At 58.0% G+C, this 24,848-nt stretch overlaps 4 protein-coding genes across 6 annotated transcripts in view; 3 read left to right on the plus strand and 1 right to left on the minus strand.

The window, feature by feature from the left end:
* The window catches only part of ARID3B (AT-rich interaction domain 3B), a 33,165-nt gene extending 22,041 nt beyond the window's left edge, over positions 1-11,124 (minus strand). For both annotated transcript variants that reach the window (XM_083850611.1, XM_083850612.1), the window contains exons 1-3: positions 11,000-11,124; positions 8,446-9,110; positions 289-360 (exon numbers count right to left, since the gene is read on the minus strand). In XM_083850611.1, the coding sequence (XP_083706737.1) occupies positions 289-360; positions 8,446-9,021 (648 nt within the window). In that variant the 5' untranslated portion in view covers positions 9,022-9,110; positions 11,000-11,124. The remainder of the gene's footprint in view (positions 1-288; positions 361-8,445; positions 9,111-10,999) is intronic.
* On the plus strand, positions 10,058-13,859 carry LOC310905055 (actin, cytoplasmic type 5). Of its 2 annotated transcripts, none has more exons than XM_083850622.1 (2): positions 10,058-10,207; positions 12,292-13,859. In XM_083850622.1, the coding sequence occupies exon 2, from the start codon at positions 12,303-12,305 to the stop codon at positions 13,431-13,433; it is 1,131 nt and encodes a 376-aa protein (XP_083706748.1). In that variant the 5' UTR covers positions 10,058-10,207; positions 12,292-12,302; the 3' UTR covers positions 13,434-13,859. The 2 variants fall into 2 exon arrangements, with proteins under 2 accessions (XP_083706748.1, XP_083706747.1); XM_083850621.1 differs by lacking the exon at positions 10,058-10,207 and adding an exon at positions 11,291-11,351.
* Positions 13,860-14,723: 864 nt separating this feature from the next.
* UBL7 (ubiquitin like 7) lies at positions 14,724-19,770 on the plus strand. Its single transcript, XM_083850629.1, has 10 exons — positions 14,724-15,131; positions 15,634-15,753; positions 16,155-16,237; positions 16,353-16,437; positions 16,862-16,919; positions 17,429-17,562; positions 17,955-18,004; positions 18,387-18,554; positions 18,704-18,826; positions 19,197-19,770. Exons 1-10 carry the CDS (start codon positions 14,948-14,950, stop codon positions 19,332-19,334), a joined length of 1,143 nt encoding a protein of 380 aa, XP_083706755.1. The 5' UTR covers positions 14,724-14,947; the 3' UTR covers positions 19,335-19,770.
* A 2,913-nt stretch (positions 19,771-22,683) lies between these two features.
* The window catches only part of SEMA7A (semaphorin 7A (JohnMiltonHagen blood group)), a 32,519-nt gene continuing 30,354 nt past the window's right edge, over positions 22,684-24,848 (plus strand). The window contains exons 1-2 of the mRNA XM_083850609.1: positions 22,684-22,837; positions 23,889-23,935. The gene's annotated coding sequence lies outside the window, so the exon portion shown is untranslated. The remainder of the gene's footprint in view (positions 22,838-23,888; positions 23,936-24,848) is intronic.

Raw genomic sequence — 24,848 nt, forward strand, 5'->3', positions numbered from 1 at the left:
ACAGTGTGAAAGGGGTTCCAGAAACAAAACACTCTTCTCCCAGCCAGAGAAAGTATTGCCCAAGCGTGAGAAGGCTGCTTACGAAGGCTTAGCTCCAGCTCCATTCCAGAGACCGCAGGCAAACTAGCCAACTCTGCAGGCTGGTAGCCAGAGGGCTGCAGGACAGAGCAGTTTTCTCACAGGTTAACTACAAAACAGTGAGGGCTCAGTAGTCGTCTTCTGCCACAGCTCAGGGGAAGAAAACCCCAAAGTCAGTCCCTCCCCCCAGATCCCCGTGACCGCACTGACCTTGGCAAAGTCTCGTGAAATTTCTCTTCCTCGGCAGCCATCGCCTTCATCGCTCCAGGTCACGTTGCCGTTCTAGGGGGAGAGGGAGGAATGAGAGGCTGAAATAGGTGCCAGGGAAAGGCTTTGGGGACAGCTCCAGAAAGCTTGCAAACACACGTCTATGGGCACAATACCACAGAAAGGCAGGTAATGGCTTAGAGCAAAGAAACTAGAAAGAGCTTTTGACCAGCGTACATGCTAAAAGCCCCCGGTGGAAGGTGGGGGTGCTACCCAGCCATCCCCTGCACACACAGGGCTCTCCTTCCTGTCCTTTTAGCCAGAAGAAGGAACTGCTCCCTGCCCCACCTGGAAATGCCCTTCTGGCCTCCCCTGGCTTGCCTGCAAAGCCAAAACCCGAGTATGCCAAAGAGAAAGAGGGAGATGACACAAGGGGAATGCTCCTCTCCACCCCAGCTTCTGAAAGCTGCCGAATCTGGCTGTTCCACAGAGAAATGGAAACCCAGCTTTGCTGGATAAAGATTCATTCTTCTTAGGCATTAAAAGGATTACTCTCGTTAGGCTTGTTGTGCTTGGTAACTCTGCATCATCCCGCAACCAGCACCAGGGCTGGAAACCAGCAGAGGCAGCCCCTGGCCGTACGGCAGCACTGAGAACAGCAGAACGATCCTGCAAGCAGTCTGAGCATCTTCAAACCACAAACTTTACATAGGAAGTGCTCCAGAGCCCCTCGAGGACAGAGCACAGCCAGCTCCACCTGGCAAAGCGCCTCAGCCCACCCTCTGCCCCCACAAACACGCAGCAGGCAGAAGAGAGCTGAAGAAAGCAAGAGGCCCCGACAGGAAAATGCGCGTGAATTAGAGCGGTGGTCCCATATCTGAAACCTCCGAGTCATCTGGTTGTGACACGTCCATTGAATTAGAAAGATGAATAGCTCTTGTCAAGGCCAGCCAAAGCCACATTTCCCCCTTTAAAAACCACTGCAGTGAGCTGCCCTAATGCCTGCTGATTTAGTTTGAGCCAGTAATTCCTGCTGGAAAGTCAATTATCCGGCGAGTCCCATCAACTGAGAGATATTTAATGGGGGATTATTGCCACTTCTGTTATGTCAGCTGTTTATTACAGCAGATCAATTCCCAGCCCTCACTAGGAAGAGATCTGAAGACCGGTTTTGTTCGCAGGAGGATTCAGCTGGGTGTCCTTTGCTAGCAGAGATTAAAAACAGGGGTGTTTTGTTTTTTTTTCTTTGCCAATTATGGTAACATCCAGCTGCTCCTAAAACCCCACTGACTTAACTCGGATCGACAAACCTGGGCGAATAGTCAGAGCAGGAAACCAGCCAGCCTCTTCAGAGGGCAGCAGTTACTTTGCATCCCTGAATTTACCCAATCCAAGGCAAAATGGCTTTCAGAGGGTTGAGCTGCCTTCTTCCCAAGTTTGTGCTTGGCTATAAATCCACAGGGCAAACCTGCTCACGGTATTAGAGCCTAAAGCGGGTGCTCCAGAAGCCAAACACTCGTTTTCATCGGGAACTCAGGTCATGCTGAGAGCTTATTCCACTACGTTTGAGGACGAGAGAAGAGAAGGGAGCTTCGAGAAGACACTTCTCCACTGCCAGCGGGTTTGAACTTGATAAAATTTTGGCACAACTTTCCATGGGATTACAGACTCTTCAGGAGCTATTTTGTTGTTTTCTTTGAAGAAAAGGTCGTTAGAATAAGGCACGAGGTGAAAGGTCGGTGCACTAAGTAAGCAGAACGTATGCACCTCCATCGGGAGGTGCTTGGGAGCACAGATGTAGTTCTTCCCCCACCCTAGCTAGTGAAAAGGAGCTTAAAGCTGGCCGTGTTTTGCCATATGTCCAGAAAACTGGCTGTCACCTGGCATGACACGGAGCGATCCGAGGTGAGGGGCTGCGGGGGGCATCAGCAGCTGAGGACGAGCATCTTCAGTCCTCCCACCTGCAGCACGTGTGACTGTGCCGGGCGAAACCCCACAGCCAGCGGGTTAGAAGCACTTTACCTTGGGTCATACTGCTTTTATTACAGGCTGGAAATGGTTCCTGGCAGTGGTTGGAACAGCGACCTGAGCACAACTGGAGCAGGTCAACCCGTGAAGAGCCGCCTGAAGGTGCCGCGGGTGCTGCACTTGGAGCCTAAAATACATCTTGCACAGCGACAGAGCCCAGAGGAAGCGTGGGTATCAAACTTCCTCCCCGTTCCTCCTAGGAAAACAAAGTTGCCCTGCGCTGAGAAGCCTTCTGTACGAGCAGCAGGAACCTGAGAAATCAATATATCCTCACAAGTCATTAAAAGACCTTTGTATAAGTCAGGCAGTAGGAGCAGGAAGGAAAAAACACTGCGCAGAGAGGCAGCTTGCTCTCTGGGGAGAGCCCTGCCTCTCCCTCCACCGCCCGGCGTCGAGGGAATTTGTGGTGCTTGGCAAACAGCCGTTCCCACTGCTCCCAGTCACCACGGGCACGAGTTTATCCCGAGTTCCTTGCAGAAAAAAGGCAGGAGGAGCAGCCCGGTGCTGCTCGGGCAGGGAGCATCCCGCGCCCAGGCACACCTCGGGGGCCACCGGCGCACTCCCCGAGAGGCTGCAGCCCTGCCTTCAGCAGCAATTATATCTGCAGCTATTTTAGGATTACTCCCCAACCACCTGGAATATCTTATTAGAGGGAAGCTCAGATGTCCAGAGCAATTTTGGTTTCCAATCCCGTGTTCAAAAGCCAGAGTTAACCCCTTCCTCCAACGCAAGTGTTACCCAGCAGACGGAGAGGAGAGTGACAAACACCCTCCTGCTTCGTCCAGTTCACCCTTTTGAGAACAAAAACCTAACAAAGCAGCAGCCTGAACTCCTGCCTGCAGGACATCCATCCCTCAGATGCTGCAACAAGACACCGTGCTCCGTAAAAGCAAAACATTAAGGGACAAAATCTTAAGGAAATACGAAGGGACAGAGAAAAACAGCTCAGCTGGTCTACCAAGGTTTTATCAGACTACAAAACTATTCAAAAGGCAAACTCTAACCTGCTGAACGTGAAAAAGAAAAGAAAACCTCATGGCCTGAAATTCAGAAATCAGTCTGCAGACCTGCAGCCTTGATGCAGATTTCAGGCCAGAAATCTGCCGAAATATCCACGTAGGGCCCCGGCAAAGTGTTGTGGTGGAAAAGCAAGCCCCTCCCTCACCCCCTGGGTTAACCGACAGCAGCGAGTCAATGAAAAGGTAGAGGGGCAGCAATTTCAGGATTATCAGGGAATCCACAGAAATTCCTTTTGTGGGTAGAGTTAAGCCTTAGGAAGTGAAACAGATGCTATTATAAAGCAAACTGTTGTAGTACTAAACACTGATAAGATCAGGACTACTGCCCTGAGCTGCAAGTTCTCAAGCACGGAGCACGGAGTTATAATTACTGCGGACACAGCCCGCCTGGTAAAGCCCTGCTGGAATTGGAATAAACCCTTCCCACTCCGCCTAATAACAGAGCTCAATTCAGGATCTCCAGCTTCAAAGCTCGTTGCTGAAAACATTTTAGTGATGTCAGGAATGGCGGGGAGGATGGGAAAGGAAAGGGAAGAAAGGACCCGAGTTAACAGATTAATTACCCGTTTTTATAAAGTTTCTTTTGTGCTCCCTCAACCTAGCGATTGCAGCCCCGACACAATTACTTGCAAAACAGGAATCTATTTCCTCACCCGAAAGGAAAAGTCGGACTCTTTGTGAATGGCTCCTATTCACAAACACTCGGAGGAGTTAACCTCAACCTAAGTGACAAGGAGGCTCGCTCGGCGTTAACATGGCTATGGGAAGAGAAATTCTCACTGCCACCCGGGAGGTTCTCAGATCCACCCTGAAGTGAGAAAACAGAAGCAGAAGAATGCAACACGTTCAAGCTCTTGCCACCTACCATCTCCGCTGTCAGCTAAATATCTACAAATTGGCACCGGGGAAGACAAGCTGCGACTGTTCCTGAAGATAAATTTAGTGCCTGAATGAATCCTAAAATGAGCCGCATCTTCCCCAGGATACAAACGAGCTCCTTACCCCGCGCCTCCGCTGCCAGATACAGCCCAGCTGCTGCTACGTAGCGTAGCCCTGATGAATCCTGTGCACTTGTCCCAGGAGATGAGGATTTGGGGGCATGCCCTGGTTCCAGCCCCGTGTAGGCTGCAGCCTTGTCCCAGGCGGGCAGCAGCAGAGCGGGTACAGGATGCCCTCACCTGCCCATTTCGGCAACTCTGTACCTCTGCGAGCCTCTCCCCCTTGGGAGGCATCAGCAGCAGCTAACCGCGGGACTTCCAGCCAGGGAGAAGGCAGGCGGGTACGTGAGACTTCTTTTGCAAGGCTGGCTCCAGACAGACGCGCTCCCTGTAGATTCGTGCCCGCAGGTCCGCTTTCCTTTTGAGCACACTCACAGAGCTCAGGTTCTGCACCGCAGCACTGAAAGCCAGGGACATCTTCAGTCACCGGGAGCGTGCGCGCAACCACGCACACTGAGGGCTGGAAACCTGGCCCTTGTGGTCACTGTCACGAATGGTTTCTTGGTTCTCCTCTCCCACGTGTTCTTTGGTTATTTTGGTGTCCTTTTTTAAACCGAGCTCCAGCCACTTTAAGCTACGTACCCATACAAACCCCAGTTCAGTTGCTACAGCAGAAGCAGGCTATCCCAGGGACGAAGACTTTGCCAAAACAAACCTAAACCACAAATTTCAGGAGAAGCAGCCGTCGGCAACTTCAAAACCACAACTTGCTCCTGCAGAACAAAGCCGTCAATAAACAAGAAACCAAATATTGACCGTCACCTGTTAGTGGGGAACCCTCCTTCCCCTACAACATTAAAAATGGTGACCCACGGGAATTAAAATTGAATTGGCCCTTGAATTGGGCCCTGGATCTCCAAAATAACCAGGAGACAAGAAACGAGCTGCCTGAGATGCTTTGTTCCTGGGACCTTCACCCCCTGCGGATTAATGAGTATCTCCTGAGCAATACCTGGATACGCACAACACTCGAGGCACATACTTCAGGTTACGGAATCTCAGCCACTCGTTCCTAGAGCCTAGAGCAAAAGCCAAGTAATTATTTTAAGCTGACTTCTCTTAATAAACACCGTGACCTTTGTAAAAGTTTAGGTCAGGATTTTCAGGAGTGACTGGTGATTTCAGAGGCTCTAAAGTGAGACAACCGTAAAAAAAAACAGACCAGGAGCTACGCTGCAATCAGATGCGTGCTTTGCCGAGAGTTACCTTGCTGCGTTTAGGAGGGCACGAAATATCAGCTGGTGCCTGGAAACCTTGCCTTTGTTTTTACATTCCACGAAGGAATGCACGAACTAACTGCCTGCTGTAAGAGCAGCCCTGCAAAAGGGCTCGTGCTGCACCAGCCCCGGGTGGAAAAAAGGAGTTTGGGCAGGCAGCAAAGAGACAGGAGCCGTGGTCCTGCCCCTCGTGCCCCGCTCTCCCCGGTAACCAAAACCGCTGCCAAGCAATGCGAGGGACCGCTGGACGAGAACCCACAGCCCACAGCTGCTAGGAGCAGCGTTTTCACCCGGGGAATTAAAAGCTGCTTTTTCTTCGGGGCGAGGCAGGCGTCCCCAGCGCCCTTCCGAGGAGGGACGCGGGAGCGGCGATGGATTTGTGCAGGGTTTGTGGGACGAGCTGAGCACACCCCCTGCTCTGCTGTCGGGCCCGCGGCTCCCCGACGAGCAAGTCCACTCCCTCGTCGTTTTGTGCTGACGGGATTCCCACCGCCCCTGGGTCAGAAGCTGAGCCAGCCCTTTTGTCTGCCGGCTTGTCGTACAATTATTTACTTGGCTGGCCGGCAGCGGACGGAGCTGGGCCTCACCTCACCGGGAGCCTCCCTCCACCTTTCTGCCGCCTCCACGCCGCGTGCCTCCCGGGCAGCCTCAGCCTGACGCGATCAAGATGTGCTGTTCTGCAAGGGCGTCGCTTTTGGGGGAACGAGTCACACTCGAAGGAAGGAACAGAAGTGACTTTCTGCCCTCCGCAAGCAGCAGCCATTACGCATACCGCAAATACTCCCAGGCCAGACCTAGCTGGGAACAGCATAAGCTAACAGGTTACTGGCCTCCAGCCTCAACAGCGCCTTAAAAAAACAAGGGGAGGAATCGTTTGGAAAATCAGCCGCAGAACGCAGGCCTTCCGCACCTCGTCCAAATTTTCCTGCCTAAAATCAACCGTTTCAGACGAAGACAAAAGGAAAAGCCTGGCACCTTTGAGGTACACGCCTCAAATGAAGCACCTGAAGCGGGGCAGCGTGCTGCAGTTCAGAGCACAGGACTACGGGGGCAGTTCGCAGCCGCAGGCACGTTTTTGTCCCCCTCTGCAGCCCCGGCAGCGAACCGCCCCCCTACCTGCGTACTCCCACCTCCTCGCAGCTCCCCGGCTCCGGTCCCGCAGTTAAATTTTTACTCCCTGGTATGCAGGCTCCGCTGGCGAATGCAAACAAGTTGATCTGCAATATTTACCCTACTCAAGGTGAATATACTTCACCTGCATCATGAATACGGTGAGCCTCGACGGGGCCTTTGGAGCGCGCCGCAGCACCCGAACAGCCCCGCTCACCTGCGGGACTGGGACGGGACGCCTTTTGGGGGCACACCAGGCGCCCCCCCGGCCCAGCACTCCACCTCCAGGGCCAGGAACAGATCGACTTGGGGGCAGCGCGAGGGCCTGCCCGCTTCCTGCCATCCTCTCCCACCCCTCGATCGAGCTGCTGCGGCGGGGCTGGTACTCCTCCATAACCCATCACCCTGACGTCCACGAATCTCACCGACTCCTTTCTTTACCTGCTGTACTGAAACGGATCCATCTGGCACGGCAAAGATTAAGTTTTGCTTCCCAGAGCTCTGTGCACCTCGGCTTCCCCACCACACTGGCCTGGAGTCAGGGTAGTTTAGGCTGCACCCGGCACCCAAACGCTCGATCGCTGCAGAAATGCCGCGGAACTGGGCCAAAGCAGCTGTGTCAGCGCCGGTTCACGGTACATCAGGCAGAAAACGCCTGGACAGCGCTGCTTTGCCACTCCGTGCCTGCTGCGACCAGCTGCGGCACGCGTGGAGCTGCCTTCCCGAGCCAATTCGTTGCGATTCGCTGCCCTCTCACAAGACAGGCAAGAACTGCCACGAAGCACAGTGCCATCCTCGTTGGCACCCGCCACGCTAGGAGTGCCAGCAGCCAGAGCCTCAGCCTATTTTTAAGGCTGAGCCCCTAAAACCAGAGTCCTGCCCAGCGTTCTCCAGCCCGAAAGAGGAAGTTTTTGTCGGCCATTACAATCCAGCAAATTCTGAAGCAGTTTCTGTAGCGCTTGTGCCCCGCCTGACACAGCCACCCCTCATTTCCCTACAGCAGCACAAGTCAGCTCCTTGTCGGGGGCAGCTCTTCTGGCGAAGCCAGCACAGAGAAACCCCAGGGCAGGAGCCCGCAGTGGGCTCTGAGCGGGCTGGGAGCAGTAATAAGGCTTGTGGAGGTTTAACAGCTCCCCCTCGAACCACTGCCCATGAAAGTTTAAAGCAAATAATCTCGTGTGCGCGACCAGCAGCAAACTTTTCACCGTTTATCAGCCGCCGCTGAGCAGCTCGGGCCTTTCTACTCCATCGTGTTTGCAAGAGGGGAGGAGGGAAAGAAAACAGATCTGGTTTTGTCTGTACAAGGTTTCTGAGCTCGGACAAAAAACGATCTGAAAACCTAACCCCGCTCGCACTCAGGCTAACACCTGTAGGACAGTTAAAGCCAACTCTTTATTTTATTCTTTTAATTCAAGCCACGCAGCCCTTTGGCCCCATTTCTAAACGGGTACAGGTGCTGGAAACGTCCCCAAAAGGCTGTGCAGGCCAGCTCTGCACCAACACAGCCCACAAGCGCTGCATTGCCTGAAATACCTGCTTATAGCAAGAAGAATCACCGATCCTCCGACATTTAGTTATGAAACCTGCACCTGCAAAGCAAGCTGAGCTCGCAGTCCTTTTCTGAGAGACAAACCTGGAGGAGCGCCGCGGGGAAGCACAGCTCTGCTCGTGCCCAGCTCTCGCCCTCTTTCCAAAGCCCCCCAGACAGCGGTGCTCGCAGCCGGGCTGCAGAACCCGGGCTGCCTGACCCGGCCCTGGGAGGGAGAAGGGACTGAGGGCAGCACTCACCTGCTTGAGCTGCTCGTCCAACCTCCAGCCCTGGCGCGCGGCCGGGGAGCCGCAGTACGGCTGCTTAGTAGTGTCTTTACCCTGTTCTTCTCTGCCCTGCTGTCCCCGCTGGTGCCCCGCGGCCGGAGCAGGGTTGGAGGTAGAGGCCACTCTTTGGTTGTGCTGGGCAGCTTTGGGAGCGTGGAAGTATTTCAGAGCAGAGCAGGACTCCTTTCCAGTCATATCGGCACTATCGTCGAGATCTCCGCCTTCCAACCCGCCTTCCTCCTCCTCCTCCTCGTCTTCCTCCTCTTCCTCGTCCTCCTCCTCCTCTTCCGGCTCCGAATTCATGCTGCTCTCATCGAAAGCCCGCGCGGCCCCGGCCGGGGCTCTGCCCAGGGGACCCCCGGCGGAGCCGCCTGAAGCCCGGCCCGCGGTGGCTGCCAGCACGGCGTGCTGCACCGCCAGCTGCTGCGTGTAGAGCAGCTGGGCTTCCCGCAGCTGCCTCTGCTGCCGCTCCCGGGAATCCATCTGCAGAGGGCTTTGCTGCTTCTGCTGCTGCTTCTGCAGCTGCTCGACCACGGCCTCCAGCTTCATCCCGCACGGAGCATGGCTGGGAAGAGAGGGGGGCGGCTGGGGCTGCAGCGGGCAGGGTTCGAGGCCCGGCCTTGGGAGACGGGCGGAATCTGAAAGAGAGGCAAATATTTGGCCGTATGAATATAAAATGCTTTCATCTTTTCCCCAGGAAGAGGATAAATAGAGTGCAAAGCCAATACTCTTTCCTGTGCAGGAGACCGTGAAACAATCAGCTTCGTGTTTAACAGCCTCGGGCTCAAACTCGCATTCAGTTTTCAGCCCGTTTAATTGTATTTGCAAGCCGAACACAGTTGCTATAACCTCGGCTTCGTGTGCCCCACAAGGCAGCTGAAATGCCTTTGTCCGCTGGCCCAGCCGCTCGGAATCCTCCCGTGCCTGCTCAGCGACCGCTTCTGAAACACTGGGTTTAGCGTTTGGGGCTCGCTCCTTCCGAAAACACTGCCTTAAAAGGAGACGGCCGGGCCCTGATCCTCCCCATATTTCTATTAAGAAACGTGCAAGGTTTTATCGTAGGCCGCTCCTCTCTCGGGTCTGTAATGCTCTCGTTGTTTCACTCCTTTCTTTACGCTTCGAACACCAAACACTACTTTTAGCCGCTGCTTTTTCCCCGACGCGAGGAAAGGCAGCCCGACACGCACAGCAGGGCACGGGGCAGCTCCTGCCTGCGCTCCCCCTTCGATTTTCCTGGGGAAAACGCCCTGGAAACGTTACCACGTCCCCGTTCTGAGCCAGCACCAGGCTCCTTTGGGGCAAAAACCCCCAGAAAAGCCACGGAGCCCCGATGGCTGCGCCTCGGCTCACCAACCTGCCTCCCCCGGACTCGGCGTCCTGCCGGCAGAGAGGGCCCCGCCGAGCTTTCCAACGCAAGGAGCCGCTAAGACAGGTCTCCCCCGCTGCCCTTCGGGGTGCAGCGGTAACAAAACGCTGCCTCTTGGGGGAAACAAAGGGCGGGCGGACCTCCGGCAAGCCGAGGCACCTCCCGGCCACCTCCCACCCGCTGCTTACCAGCAGGGCCGTGCGTTGGGCCCGGCAGAGCCCGGCGGCCCCGCAGCGGGCTGAGCTCCCAGGGCCCCGTTTGGGAACCGACGCAGCCCGCCCCAAAGCAAACAGCCCGAGGGAGGCCGGCTCCCAGGGGCCCCCGAGGGAATCCGAGAGCTCTCGGAGGCTCGCGTGCGATGGGATAAAGGTGGGAACGGGGAAATACAGGAGGAAATACGGGAGGAAACGGGGAAATACGGGAGGAAACGGGGAAATAAGCAGCCCGACGCTGGGGGCAGCTCACGGCGAGCTCTGCGCAGGGCCATGGGGGTTTTGGGGAAACCCCGCACGACCCTCGAGGGCCCCCCGAGGAGCCGAGCTCTGGGCGCCGAGCAGCAGCGGGAGAGGCGTCGTGGTCGGGCGCCGGCCTCGCGACATGTCGTGATAGCGGGAGGGAGGGCGGGCGACGGCAAGGGGGCCGGCGGGGCACCGAGCTGCGGGCTTCAACGCCCGCTTTAGGGCCTGGCACGGTCCCGGTGACCCCCCCGGTGACCCCCCCAGCTCCTCACGCCCAATTCTGGGCGGATTTTAGGCGGTTTCACCCGACCCTCCTTACCGAAGCGTTCCTGCGATGAACAAAGCTGGGGCGTTGAACAACCCGAACACCCGGCGGGGCGGCGCCGGGCTCCCGGGGGCAGGGACGGGCTGCCCCGGCCGAGCTGCGAGACCCCCGGGGGGGGCCTCGGCCACAACCGGCACTGGGGGGGCTCAAACCGTGCCCCCGGGCTGCCCCAACCCCCCGGGGGCTGCCCCAACCCCCCCGGAGCCGCGGCCCCCCCGGCTCCGGGCCTCCTCCCAGCCCCCGCTCGCCCCCTCCCCCGGTCCCCGGCCCCTCACCGCCCGGTTCCCGGTGTCTCCCCCCCTCGGTGCCGCCTCCCCCCGGCCCCCAGCCTCCCCCCGCTGTTTCCCTGGGCCCCCCACGCGGCCACGCCGCCGTTACCTGCGCCTCGCCCCGGCCGTGCCGGCTCCGGGCCCTCCGGGCCCCCCGCGCGCCGCCGCCGCCGCCGCCTGGGCCCCGCCCGCCGCCGCCCCCCCGGCCCCGGGCCCGCCCCGCCTCAGCCCAACCGGAAACGGGCCGCGGGGGGGGCGGTGCCCGGCACCGGAAGCTCCCGCCTCGCTTCCGGGTGCGGCCCAGGCAACGGCGGCGCCCGGAAGGGGCGGGAGGAATGGTGAGGGAAAGGCGGGACGGCCAATGGAACGGCGGGGAAGGAGCGGCTTCCGGTTCCGGGGGTATAAAAAGTGGGGGCGCGGGGCGGGGCTGGGCAGTCGCAGGCGAGGCGGCGGCGGAATAGGTGAGATAGTGGGTGCGGCGGTGCCGGCCTTTGTTCTGTGGTCTGAGGGGGTCCGTGGGGCTGGGGGCTGCACCAGGGGGGTGCGGGGGGCTGCGAGAGGGGGGAATGCCGGAGGAGAAAGTGAGGAGGGGGTGGGCGCGGCCCCGAGGGGTTTGGGGGGAAAGGGGGGGGCGGCCCTGAGGGGCGTGCGGGGGTTGGGGAAGAGAAGGGCATCCCGGAGGGGCTTTGGGGGTAGGGTGAGGGGGGGCAGCCCTCGGGGGCCTTCCTTGGGGGGAGGGTTTGTCCCCCAGGGGTTTTTGGAGGGTAGGGGGAGAGGAGAGTGACCCTCGGGTCTTCGTGGAGGGGGAGGAGGGGTGTCCTGAGGGGTCTTCGTGGGGTGGGGGGAGGGGGGGAGGGAGGAGTGCTTACTGAGGGGGGTTCGGGGGGGAGGGAGAGGAGGGGGGCTTCCCTGAGGGTTTTTTTTTGGGGGGGGGGGCGTGGAATGGGAATGTCTCTCAGGGGATTTGGAGTGGGGGTGAGGAGAGAAATTTTCCTTGATTTTTTTTTGAGGGAAAAAGAGGGGAGGGGGGTGTCCCTGAGGCTTTTTTTGGGGAGGGGAAAGGAAAGGGGCAACATCCCTAAGGGGCTGGGGGGGGGGGGGGGGGCGGGGAAGAGGGTGTCCCTGGGGAGTTTTTTGGAGGGGGGGGGAGAGGTAGAGGTTGTGGGTGGCCTGGCCTGACTCCTCAGGGTGTGCGTGCTGTGGGGGGTTAGGTCAGGGTTAGGTCACCCTGATGCCTTTTTGGCACCCCCAGGACACATCTTTGAGTCTCCTCAGTGCCCCCTCTCATCTCCTGGCCCTTTCTAGTGCCCTCACCCCCTCTGGTCCCTCAGCACACGAGGGCAGGGCCCCCACTGTCCCCCCCACGAGGCGCTCTGTGACCCCCCCCCCCTTGTCCCCCAGGCGCGGTCAGCATGGCGGACGAGGAGATCGCTGCCCTCGTGGTGGACAACGGCTCAGGCATGTGCAAGGCGGGCTTTGCGGGGGACGACGCTCCCCGGGCCGTGTTCCCCTCCATCGTGGGGCGCCCCCGGCACCAGGGCGTGATGGTGGGCATGGGGCAGAAAGACAGCTACGTGGGGGACGAGGCGCAGAGCAAGAGGGGCATCCTCACCCTGAAGTACCCCATCGAGCACGGCATCGTCACCAACTGGGACGACATGGAGAAGATCTGGCACCACACCTTCTACAACGAGCTGCGCGTGGCCCCGGAGGAGCACCCCGTGCTGCTCACCGAGGCGCCCCTCAACCCCAAGGCCAACCGGGAGAAGATGACGCAGATCATGTTTGAGACCTTCAACACCCCGGCCATGTACGTGGCCATCCAGGCCGTGCTGTCGCTGTACGCCTCCGGCCGTACCACCGGCATCGTGATGGACTCCGGGGACGGCGTCACCCACACGGTGCCCATCTACGAGGGCTACGCGCTGCCCCATGCCATCCTGCGCCTCGACCTGGCCGGCCGCGACCTCACGGACTACCTGATGAAGATCCTGACGGAGCGCGGCTACAGCTTCACCACCACGGCCGAGAGGGAGATCGTGCGGGACATCAAGGAGAAGCTGTGCTACGTCGCCCTGGACTTCGAGCAGGAGATGGCCACGGCCGCCTCGTCCTCCTCGCTGGAGAAGAGCTACGAGCTGCCCGACGGGCAGGTGATCACCATCGGCAACGAGCGGTTCCGCTGCCCCGAGGCCATCTTCCAGCCCTCCTTCCTGGGCATGGAGTCCTGCGGCATCCATGAGACCACCTTCAACTCCATCATGAAGTGCGATGTGGACATCCGCAAGGACCTGTACGCCAACACGGTGCTGTCGGGCGGCACCACCATGTACCCCGGCATCGCCGACAGGATGCAGAAGGAGATCACGGCCCTGGCGCCCAGCACCATGAAGATCAAGATCATCGCCCCGCCGGAGCGCAAGTATTCCGTCTGGATCGGCGGCTCCATCCTGGCCTCCCTGTCCACCTTCCAGCAGATGTGGATCAGCAAGCAGGAGTACGACGAGTCCGGCCCCTCCATCGTCCACCGCAAGTGCTTCTAGAGGGGCTGCTGGCAGCCACCCGGGGCGCCCCCACCCCCTGCGGGAGGAGGCGTTGCAGGTCTTCAGGGGGCTCTCCCTTCGCTTCGGACCACTATTGTTTGACTGTTCATGTCCTAATCCGGTGAGGTACCGAGTAGTAACGTAACGAGCAGTACGCGTTTTAACCGCCCTGCCACAATTTGGCCAGTTTGTGACTAGAGGTTTTGTTTTGTTTTTTAGCAGAGGAACAGCAGCAGCCCCTCAGGCTGAGGTTCCAGGGCTGGCGGCTCCTCGTAGCTGTACTGAGGCTCCGAAGGTAGAGGGAGGGTTGTTCACGTTTCCTGTGTAACACTAATAGGATGACACTAAAGTAGGCTCGTCACCTTTAGGTTTGTCACAACTGACTTATTTGTAGGAGAACAAATAAACTTCTTAGTCTTAAAGCTACGCAGTGGTATTTCTTGCCTTCTTTAGGGTGGGTCTGGGTCTGCTTGCTCCGGGTGCTGTGTAAGGCCAGGCTCTGCACTCAGACTGAACTCTGGGTGTCTGCCTTGGAGTCTGAACCTCCGAAAGCAGAACTTGGAGCGGTGCTGTGCGAACCGCGCTGTGTCACTGTCTGTGGCACGAACCATTTAAAGAACTGTTAGCAAGGAAAACTTGACTGGTATGTGGCTCTTGCAGCCTTTCTGGACTTTCATGGTAACTTGGCTTTTTTTAGAACGTAAACAGCCCTTCCTGTCAGAAAAGCTAGCAGGCTGGCACAGGTTTTGGGGTCAGAGGAGCAGCTTCTCCTTTTTTGGGAGAGGGCGATGAGGTGGAGCAGCGGATGCTCCTGAAGCTCCTCAGCCTGGGGAGGTCGGCTCCTTTTGCTCTGGGAGGGTTGAGTTGTCCTGCAGAAACACTTCCTCAGTAAGAGGAGTTGTCCTGTGGAAATGCTTCCTCCATAAGAAGAGCTGGGCGGAGGATGGACCCGTTTATTGCAGTGCTGCAGAGGCAGCCCGTGCATGTGCTGGGAGGGGCAGTGGGGGTGCCTCCCCATGGGCTCCCAGCCCCCGGGACAGCTGCCCTCCTGCCGAGCGAGGGGCTGCCCCTGCCGTGCAGTGCCCCCCCATCGGGAGGCGCCGCGGGGCCGCCGCCTCAAGAGAGCCCCGGGCGGCAAAAGGTTGCTTTTTCTCCCCCGTCCCGCTTTTAAACCCCCAGCCGGCCTCCCGTTGGCTCTCCCTTCCACCTCCCCTCCAGGCTGACCAATCAGCGGAGCCTCCCTTAGCGGACTACGCTTCCCAGGGCTCCCCGCGGCGGGGTGGTAGGGGCATTTCCGCTTCCGGCGCGGTGTTGCCGGAAGAGAAGCGGCGGCGGCAGGGTGTGAGGGGAGCCCCGGGGCCCGCAGCGCCCGGCCGCACCCCCCCCCAGACCCCCCCTCAGAGCCCCCCCAGGTCCTCGGGGAGCTCCGGAGCGGTTCCGGAGCCGGTTGGCGGTCTCGCCCCGCTGTTGCCGTGTCGTCCCCCCCCCCCCCCCCCGCGGCGCCGGGCCTGCCCATGGCGCTGCCCGAGTGGCACATCGCCGTGAAACTGGCGGACCAGCCGCTGGCCCCCAAGTCCATCCTGCGCCTGCCCGAGACGGAGCTCGGCGAGTGCCCGCTGGGCGGCTGCAGCATCTCCTGCCTCAAGCAGCTCATCACCGGCAGGCTGCAGGAGTCCGTCCCCGACCCCGAGCTCATCGGTAGGTGCCGGGGGGCGGCGCCGAGCTGCTGCCTCCGCCGTGCCCCGGGGATGGGGAGTCCCGGGGCTGGAGGGGCCGGGCCGGGGTGGTTTGGTGGGACCGGGCAGGTGGCGTGGTGCTCCGAGGGCTTGCCGGAGGCTCTGCTGCGCGGTGGCTGCCTGAGCGCCTTGCGGTGGTGCCGGCGCGTTCGGCCTCTGCGGGGCTCACAGCGCTCCTGCGGGGTCGGCGCGCTCCTTAAGGAGCCTTTTGGCAGAGCTTGCCGGTACCGGCGTGTCCGCAGGGGAGAGCTCAGCTCTTCTAAAGGAGGCAGCAAAGACATGTCTGTGAATATCAGCTCTGATTTCCTCTCGTTTTTCATGTCGTGATGAAGCAGCTCAGCGGGCAGGGCCATGTCCCCGCGGGCAGGGTGATGTCCCCACCCAGTTCCCGGTTCTTAAGGGCCCTGAGCCCTTTCCGAGCGTGCTGTAGGCGTTTGTCTTCCCATGTTTTTCGCTTCCTCTAGATCTGATCTACTGTGGCCGCAAGCTGAGGGATGACCAGACGCTTGATTTTTACGGCATCCAGTCGGGCTCCACTGTTCACGTGCTGCGCAAGTCCTGGCCCGAGCCCGATCAGAAACCGGGTGAGGAGGAGGTGGGGTGTGAGGAACATCTCGGCTCCTCTTGGGGATTTGCTTCTGGGAGGCTGGTGCAGGGTTTGGGGGCGGAACTGACCTGTTTGTGCGCTCCACCTCCCACAGCAGCAGATGGGGTAGAGTTAGGGAATGAATCATGTCACGGGGCGAGTGAGCACCCCTTCCTTACGTGGCTGTGGCCAGATTTAGGGTGTTGCCAGAGAATGAGGAACGAAATGTCTCGTTACTCTAGGTCGAGGGAAAACCAGGCTCGTGTGCGCCTAACTGTAGAATAAATTGTGTTAGTTTAGGGTCGTTACCTTAATACACTTCCTCCTGTGCATGTGGGAAGGTACATTTATATGTTTTTGTATGCCTGGAAGCTGCGAGTGCTATCTTTCCTCTCTCAGAGCCCGTGGATAAGGTGGCAGCGGTTCGGGAGTTCCGGGTCCTTCACACTGCCCTGCACAGCAGCCCTGCCTACAGAGATGCAGTGAGTGAGGCTGCAGTTTGTCTGGGTGCCTTTTGTCTGTCTTCCTCGCTGAAGAAAGGCCCTGAGTGGAGCCTTGCTGTGTGCCGCTGCTGATCCCTTCTGATTGCTCTGGCAGGTCTTCAAAATGCTGGGGAACAAGGAGTCGCTGGATCAGATCATCGTAGCTACTCCTGGCCTCAGCAGCGACCCAGTTGCTTTGGGTGAGTCCAGATGTCATCCAGAGGGTCTGAGGAGAGCCAGATAAAGATGGCCTCGGTATAAAACAAACACTGTAATTTAAACACTAAAATAAGCTCTTAAGGAGTGTTTAATCCCTGACGTATGGGATGGGATCGCAACTTCTCACAGCCAGCTGGGCGTCAGGGTTGATCCTGCCGTATCGCTGTCTGCTGGAGCACAGCCTGTGGATCTGCTGGGGAAGCCCCGTCTTGGGGGTGTGGCTGTGATTCAGCCTCTCTCTAGGAAGGCACAAAAGGTTTCGGAGAAGAGTAATAGAGCGTTTACGGTGTCTTTTTGTGACTCACTTCCTGAAAACAATTCGTTTGTTTTCTTCCCATGATTTGACCGTCTCCTGCGGATTTTGTATCCTGTCTCGTACTGGTCACGCTTCCTGGTCCCTCCCAGGAGTGCTGCAGGACAAGGATCTCTTCTCAGTGTTTGCAGACCCCAACATGCTGGACACGTAAGCTGGCGCAGTGACTGGGCCGTGCCTTTGTTGTTTAGGCTGCTTCCCTCAGGGTGGGAGAGAGCGGTGCTGCTCCTGCCTGCCGGCACAGGAGCACCAGGGCAGAGATTCAGGACAGGGCCCTTCACCCTCAGCAGCAGAAAAGAGGGAGCTGACGCTTTGATGTGCACCTTCCTCCACTGCTGATTTGAGCTGCGGGGTATTTAGTGGGAGCTGGGCCGTGCTCACCTCCAGACCCTGAGTTCGAATCCAGGTCTGGTTGCTCCCGGCAGAGCTGCTCCCAGGAGAGCAGGTGTGTGCAGTGGGACCGAGAAGGCTTCTCCAGCTGTGGGGAGCGAGCCGGGGAGCATTTTGCTGCTGGGCAGCCAAAGTCGGCATCTGCGGTGGCGTTGGCTCAGCCAGCGGGGATGGCTCTGCCGCTGCTGCTTTAATTTCTTTGCTAGTATCAAGCTGCTGCTTTCTTAGCCTCCTCTCGTACATGATTTATTTTCCCACCCTCCCTCCAGGCTGATCCCAGCTCACCCTGCCCTGGTGAACGCCATCGTGCTGGTGCTGCACTCGGTGGCGGGCAGCACCCCACTCCCGGCCCCGGAGACGTCCTCCCGGGGCATGTCCTCTGGCTCCTACCGCGACATGCCAGGTGCGTTCAGCCTGCGGCCACGCGGCTCTGCGGGCTTCATCTGCAGATAAATCCCTGCTGGGCTGACACACAGCCTTCCCCGGGCTGGAGGCAAAAGAAGTTCGGGTTCCTGAGCGAGGAGCAGTGCGCATTGTGGTTTGATGGGTTGTGTTGACAGGGGCATATCTCGTCCAGTGCAACCTCAGAGCCTCTCCTGGCCACACACGTGTAATCACTGTGGGTAGCAGAGTGCTGCGGGCTCTGTTCTGCACAAGTTAGGGGCTTAACCAGAGCCGTAGCTGGGGCTGGGCCTGGCTGCGTGGCCAAGGCCTCTGTGGGATTCTCATGATGCGGTGCCCGGTTCCTGCCAGCACCCAGTTCTCTGCATCTGGTGGTTCTTCTTCCTGTTGCAGGTGGCTTTCTGTTTGAAGGTCTCTCTGATGACGAAGATGACTTTCACCAGGTAACTCACAGGCCAGGTCAGGTGGGGCAGCTGTTTGGGGCTTGCTTTATGCATTTAACACGTAGCTCTTAAAGACTTCAAAGGTTCTCTCTCTTATCTCAAGAACAGCATGAGTTCCTCTGCCTCACGGGGGCATTGTGAAGATAAATGTCTTTTGTTTTTAAGCTGATGGATGAAATATTAAAAGGTTTACAGCCAGCTTCAGCAGCTTTATAGTTGGGTTTGGAAAAAAACACGTCTGATTGCCAGGTGTGTTTCCTTTAAGAAGTTCCATGTTTGAATTTCGAATACGATGGAGGAGAGATCCCTGGGAATACGCACACGAGCTAGGCCTTAGCGGGACACGGACACTGACGCCTGAGGCGCTTTTCTCTCCACGCAGAGCACGAGATCGACGCCGTCCAGCAGCACTTCTGGTTCCCGCCCGGCCTCCCTCGGCTACTCCGGGGCTGCAGGGCCCCGGCCCATCACCCAGAGCGAGCTGGCAACCGCGCTGGCACTGGCCAGCACCCCGGAGAGCAGCTCCCACACGCCTACCCCTGGCACCCAGGTACAGCAGCTGGGGGGGTCCCGCACCAAGGAGCTGGCTCTTGCCTGAGAGCGAGCCCTGCTCGGGTCTGGGAGCTCTCTGTCTGGGGTCTCCTCCAGACGGGCTGGGGGAGCGCTCCCCTGAGCCGTGCCCAACTCATCTCCTCCTAGGGTCACTCCTCTGGGACCTCCCCGATGTCATCCAGCGTCCAGTCGGGGACACCCATCACCAACGACCTCTTCAGCCAGGCCTTGCAGCACGCCCTGCAGGCCTCGGGGCAGCCCAGCCTGCAGGTCAGTGTCTCAGCCTCCTCTTCTGGGGACCCGTGAAAGCTCCGCATGGCGTTGGGTGCTGCGGGGTGGAGGTGGTTCTTCCAGCTGCCTTCTGTGGCAGGACAGCGAGCTGGAAGGGGAGAAGAGCTTGGAGGAGGCGCAGCAGACCGATGTTAAAGGGCTGGGTGGAACGGGAGGGATGGGCTGGGGGATTTGGGGTGTGCTCAGCAAAACTTAGGACCTTCATGACCCGTTTGCACGTTTAGCATTGCACTTGTGAGTCAGAGAGGTGGGAGAATCCAGCGTAGCAGAGGGGGCTGCGGTGAAGGCTGTCGTGTTGCCGCTTGGACTCTCGCACCTACCCTTAGCTTCTTTTGTTTCCTGTCCGTAGAGCCAGTGGCAACCCCAGCTGCAGCAGCTGCGAGACATGGGCATACACGACGATGAGCTGAGCCTCCGGGCCCTGCAGGCCACCGGAGGGGACATCCAGGCTGCCCTGGAGCTCATCTTTGCTGGCGGGGCTCCCTAGCTTCGGGCAGGAGAGGCTGGAGCGGTGTGCGGCACCGTGACGCTCCTCGCTCTGGGACTCGGCCCCACAGCTCTGCTCTGTGCCGGGGCTCGGAGCTGTCGGGGCGGCGGCTCCTGTCCTCGCGGGTGGGCTGCGCGACCCTGGCTGAGAGCACCGAGGCCGGTTCCTCCAGCTCCACTGGTAACCTCTCTCCAGTCTCCCCCTTGTCCCCGTTCTGCCCACCAGAGATGAGACCCCAGAGCCCTGCTCAGCATGCGGAGGCAGCTCTCGTGTGCTGGGGAGACGTGGCACCTACGGTCCTGCGGTCGTAGTTCTGGCAACGCGTACCCCTGCCTGCTGTTTGGTTCCTGCCCGCCTGGCATGCCTTGGTCTTGTCTTGTTCTGTCGTTGTGGTTCCCCTGTGTCTGACTGCATTAAAGGGACTGTATTCACCTGCCTCGTGTTTGGGTTCTCATCCACCCCGGGGTGCGTTCCAGAGCTGCCAGGCAGCATGTGCTTGTTGCGTCGTGGGCGCTGGAGAATGGATCTGCCTGTTGCAGGACGGCTGTGTCAGCAGAGGGCACTCCTCCTACAGAGCAGAGTGCTACCTCTGGCCCGTCGTTATTAAGAGAACGTTGTGCTGGGCGTGGAGCTTACCTGCCAGCCCTCCTCCGGTGAGTTAGGCCTGTAAAAACCAATTGTGCTACAGATGTTCTCAGAGAAGGTGCCACAAAGGAGCATCACATCTCCTTTTCGGCACAAACTTAGCTGTTCTCAGCCGGTATCAGCTGTTCTCAGCTCTGCGGTCACGGCTGGTGCAGTCCTGCACGTTGGTGTGGTGCAGGAGTTCACGGCCACCGCCAGGTGACAGCAAGAACGTGACAAGCACGGAGGCAGGGGGTTGAGGCAGGTGCTGAAGAGTGCGCGGTGCTGCCTGGGAGAGACGCCTCGTTTCTGACACCCCAGGTTACTCTGCTGGGCTGCAGCCGGTGTTTTCCAAAGTGGCTTCTAGTCCTTGGTGCCCTGTTTGAGGTGCCCAGGACCTGCACTGCAAAGGCAATCAAACGATCTGGCCTGTGATTAGCTAATGGGAACTGAGAAGCTGGAGCCAGAGGCAGACCTGGCTTGGCTCTGATTGTACCATCAAGGTTAATAAGGCATGAAAATGGGAGCTGCTCTGCCCCAGGTGCTGCCGTGTGACAGTAGGGAGGCTGACAGCAGAAAACGATCCATTACCTTCCGGCCACCTGTGTGCCCCTCTAATTTCCAAGTGCTGTTATTGTTTGCTGATAGTGTCGGCTATCACCCGGCAATGCTGGATCATTCCCTCCAGGACAGCTTATCATTTAATCCTGGCTAGAGGATTAAGCCTCCCAGGAGGGAGGGACTGGCTTTGTTTTTCAATATGTGGGAGATAAGATCTGATGGCTACCGTAGGGTCGGCCGGACGGCTTTCCTGACTCGATACACCCTTCCCGGACACGGCTCTCACCACCTGCTTCGGGAACCCGCTCCAGATGACGGCCGTGACTCCACGTGTCTGAGAACAGATTAATTGGTTCCCATCCCTGGTGCCTTCACGCTTTGCTTTGCTGGAATGGGTGGCATATGCCCAGCATCCTCCCTCCCTTTCCCGCTGTGAGATGAGCCCTGCCGTCAGCCCCGAATCCTCCCGAGGCTAGCTGGGGATTAGCTGTATCGCAGATGTCGCGGCGGTGCTGGAGCTGGCTGTCCTGAACCCCCCAGACCCGTGCAGGACTTGCTTTGGGACCAGGGCTGGCTTGTTTGCTAGGCTGTGCCCTGCTAGTTCTCAGCTCAGACTGGGAACAGCTCGGGGCTGGTGGTGTCCCCACACTTTTCCTTTATCCTCCCGTGCTATTATGATTTGATCTCTTTGACCAATGTTTTGTATAAAGTAGCTTTTTTCCATTATATGGGCTCTTCCTGCTTTCCCCTGTGTTCCCAGGTAGCTGAGAATCGCCTGGAGGTTTTGCATAAAGAGGATTTCTTTCTATTTCTTTCGCAAATCATGTTACTTGGCTCGGAGTACCACATCAGACGCGTTCTCTGCCTGAAACGGCTATATAGCAGAGAACTTGGCACTGATGTCGTTCGCAACCCGACTGATGCGTGTGCTTCGCTTCCCTCATCTCGCCTGTCCCTGCCTAGAATAGAAATGTTCAGCAGCCAGGCAAATTTAGAGAGGCAGGGAGGGGAAGAGAGGCTCTGCCTGGGCCCTGCAGGGCTGCTGATGGAGGGGGAGGAAGGGAAACTTTGATGCGGGAGGCTCTTGGAAGAGGCGAGCGGGAGCTGCGAGTGCCTCATCGCCGACCCCCCGGCAGCCAGGTGAGCGCGGCCTCCCCGCCTGCTCCGACTGCCGAGCGCCTCCCGCCTCCCAGCCCCGAGCTGAAAGCGGTGCTGCGTGCAGGGGAACCTCAGCCTCGGCCCGGGGGGAGGCTGCAGGAGGCAGCTGCTTTGGATGCAGCGTGAGGTCTGTCTGAGCCTGCCCCGGCTCCTCCAGCTGCTGGAGCCCTAAGCGGGGTATGGGGCAGAACTGGAAGCGCTGGGAGATGCTGGTATCTTGCTGAGAAAGCAGCTTTAGCGAGGCACCAACTTGCTGGAGCTCAACAGATTGTGCTCTTTGCGAGCAAGTTGCAACGAGCTGCCTCCCACCTGCCTGCTCCCTGCGGTCCTCCCTTGGTGTCCCTGCTCCTGCCCCAGCTCTCATCACGGCCTCAGCGCTCGGCTTAGCGGCGCAGCCGGTCCCGTTGGGGCTCAGCTTGTCCGTGTCCTGCCTGCCGCCTCGTCTCCCCGCACCGCAGCCGTCAGCCAGCGCCTGTGGCCTGAGCGTCTCAGCAGCTGTGCCGCGGGAGCAGATGGAGGGTGTTTGCTGAAAGCATTTGGCTGACCCTCCGGGAGGGGTGGAGGTCAGGCCGCAGTTCCCCGACGTAAGTGCTTTCATTAGGGACTTTCTGCTTCTGACATCAAAGAGAAATTTTTGGTTCGGTTCCCTCTTCACCTCGCAGTGGAACTGACAAGGGAAGCGGCAGCAGCGGGTGTTTTCAGCAGTGATGGCAGCAGCTGGTTGTACTCCTGTGTTTTGGTAATCTTGTTGTTTGTTCCAGTGTTTGGCCATCAATGCTGGCGTGTCACGGACACCTGCAGGGGCTGGCAGGTTGGCTGGGACGTAGACTCTTCACCAGATGAGCCCTTCTCTTCTGCTTTGGCCACCTTGATGGCTTTTTGCCCGTCTGCCTTGTTTCTTTTTGCCAAAGACAGTCCTGGGCTGACTGTCTCCGTGAGGAACAAAGCGGTGCTGTGGGAGGGTGATTCTGCAGCAAGAAAGTAAAGCTGACGAAGCAGAATCTCCCAGGCTCCACATCCATGACGGCTTCTGCTGTACCGCAGCCTGTGACTGCCCACCTTCGTCTTCATGTGCTTTCACAGTGACGCTGGAGCCTTCCCCTGTGTGAAGTGAAAATAACCAGCAAGATCTCTACCAGGAGCAGACACTGACATTTAAGGTATTAAATGTTTGCGCAGTCTCTTAGGTGCGAGCATGCTTGGGTGGTTTGTTGGATCAGATGTTAAACCTCCAAAATTCCGAGCTCCTCATTTCGAGCTCCTCAGCCTTGGTTTCTGGCTTCATGTGACTAGGTTGAGAAAGATTTCCCCTCACTCTCCCGTATGCCTCTGTGATATTTTGGAATGAATGTTTCTTCTGTGCTCCCCCAGCCAAACAGGCTCTGAGTGTCCCCTGCTTGCAGGACTCATACAGGGATGCGCTGGTAAAGGAGCCCGATAACCAAACCCGTGCCTAGGGAAGGCAGCCATGCACCTTAAAACAGCATCACCTCCTTGCCCAGCTTGGCCCACAAAAAAATGTGGGGTCAGATCTTGCCCAAACTGCTCCCAGAGCTCTTGTGTCCTTGGGAAACGCAGTGGTCTTAGGTTTGGGTTCACTGCTTGCCCCGGTCTCCTGACTTAGTGGTGCTGAGTCTTATTTAAGTGCTGTCCTGGGAGCTGGAGGACTGACTGCCAGAATATCCCCGCTCGCCATGGGTGTCTGCTGAGCTGGGGAACGCCATCCTCTGCTCCCCACATCCAGATGCGGTGTGGGGTGCGCACCTTGGCCCCCTGCTACAGTCTGACACGCCAGCTGAGACCATTGCTGAAGGTGACATTCTCCAGCGCTGCTTTGCCCAGGATGCAGCATCTCGTGCAGGCTTTGCTAGGGAGGGAATAACCTTGGGCAGCCAGGCAGGAAACATCCACGTCGTGAACGGCAGCAGGAAACTTCTGTCAAAGCCCTTGCCTATGGGCTTGCTTTATTTGCAAAGGGCTTGGTGGTTTCCTGGCTGGTTTCGGCTTTGTTCTTGTGGGGAATGCTGAAGAATCGGGAAACACAGAGTTGTTTTTGGTTTCTCTTCTTGTTAGCTTTGTGCTGCTGGGGGAGCTCAACAGTCTCACCGAGGAGGCCAAGGCAAAGGGAAGAGGGGCGGCAGGAATTGCTGACTGCCACGAGCTGTGGGACTTCCTTGGCAGTAACGAAATCTTGGTCTCGTTCTTCCTCAGGCAGGCTTTCCGGGAACGCGATGATCGGAGCGCTGGTCAGGAGTCAGGTAAGAGTCAGGACGGGCGTTATGGCCCAGCTGGCCCAGCAGCGTGTGTCCTGTGAGTAGGGGGGACTCAGCCCCTTTCCTAGCACAAGACAACGTTCTTCTTTAGGAACGGCAGGAGGGGACCTCTGTGGCTGTAATCACCCAAGCATCTTTTTAGGGAACTGTACTTGGTGCAGCTAAAGACCCTGTGATGCTTACTGGGAAACAGCACAGTAAAACATTTGAGTTTCAAAGGCCACTGGTTCTATTTTAGCTCGGTGGAAGCAGAAGTATACTGAAAACGTCATACCATGAAATGTATTTGAAATGTATTTCCTAATATTTACTTCTGTAATTATAAACATTCTAATTTATAGATAGAAAGGTTTACAAATAGCCCTCAGACGTCATGTGTGCAGTTCTAGTTCTGCTTTGGGAGGTCGCTCGTAATTGGATTACAGTAAACAACAAGTGAAGTTCAAAGGGAAGAAGATAAACATTCCCTGAGCCATCCTTTGAGGCCAAGGTGCTGGCCGAGCTACTGGCTTTGAAATTGAAGCTTCCTGGCTCGTCTGTTTGAACTGAACCTGGAAACTTAAAAAACAAACAAAAACCTTAGTAGTAGTGATAATAATATAAAAAAGAATCCCTGTTAGGGGGAGCCCAGGGACTGGGGGGAGTGTTTCTGTCCACACGGTCTTTGTGGCTGACTTCTGGGTGTTCCAGGCTGTCAGTAAGCAGAACGGTTGTCCTGAAGTAATTTTGAGACATCTTTTTCCCTTTCACTGAAACAAACACGCTCCTGATTTAAAAGCATGATCCGCTCGGTTCTGCAGGGCGCATTAGCTCAGGTATTGAGTTTGAGGGAGAAGCTGGAGAGCGATGGAACCCCTCTCCAGGGGTGATAAAAGCATCAAATGGGTTGTGCAGGAGC

Source organism: Anser anser (genome assembly GCF_964211835.1).
Source record: "Anser anser genome assembly, chromosome: 10".
Lineage (NCBI taxonomy): Eukaryota > Metazoa > Chordata > Aves > Anseriformes > Anatidae > Anser > Anser anser.

What these genes read in the sequence shown, in the direction of transcription:
- UBL7 (XM_083850629.1), top strand. Translation starts at nt 14,948, where the DNA reads ATGGCGCTGCCCGAGTGGCACATCGCCGTGAAACTGGCGGACCAGCCG. An exon ending in CTCCTACCGCGACATGCCAG is followed by an intron (nt 17,563 to 17,954) that starts GTGCGTTCAGCC and finishes TTCCTGTTGCAG; the next exon opens with GTGGCTTTCTGTTTGAAGGT. An exon ending in ACGAAGATGACTTTCACCAG is followed by an intron (nt 18,005 to 18,386) that starts GTAACTCACAGG and finishes CTCTCCACGCAG; the next exon opens with AGCACGAGATCGACGCCGTC.
- LOC310905055 (XM_083850622.1), top strand. Translation starts at nt 12,303, where the DNA reads ATGGCGGACGAGGAGATCGCTGCCCTCGTGGTGGACAACGGCTCAGGC.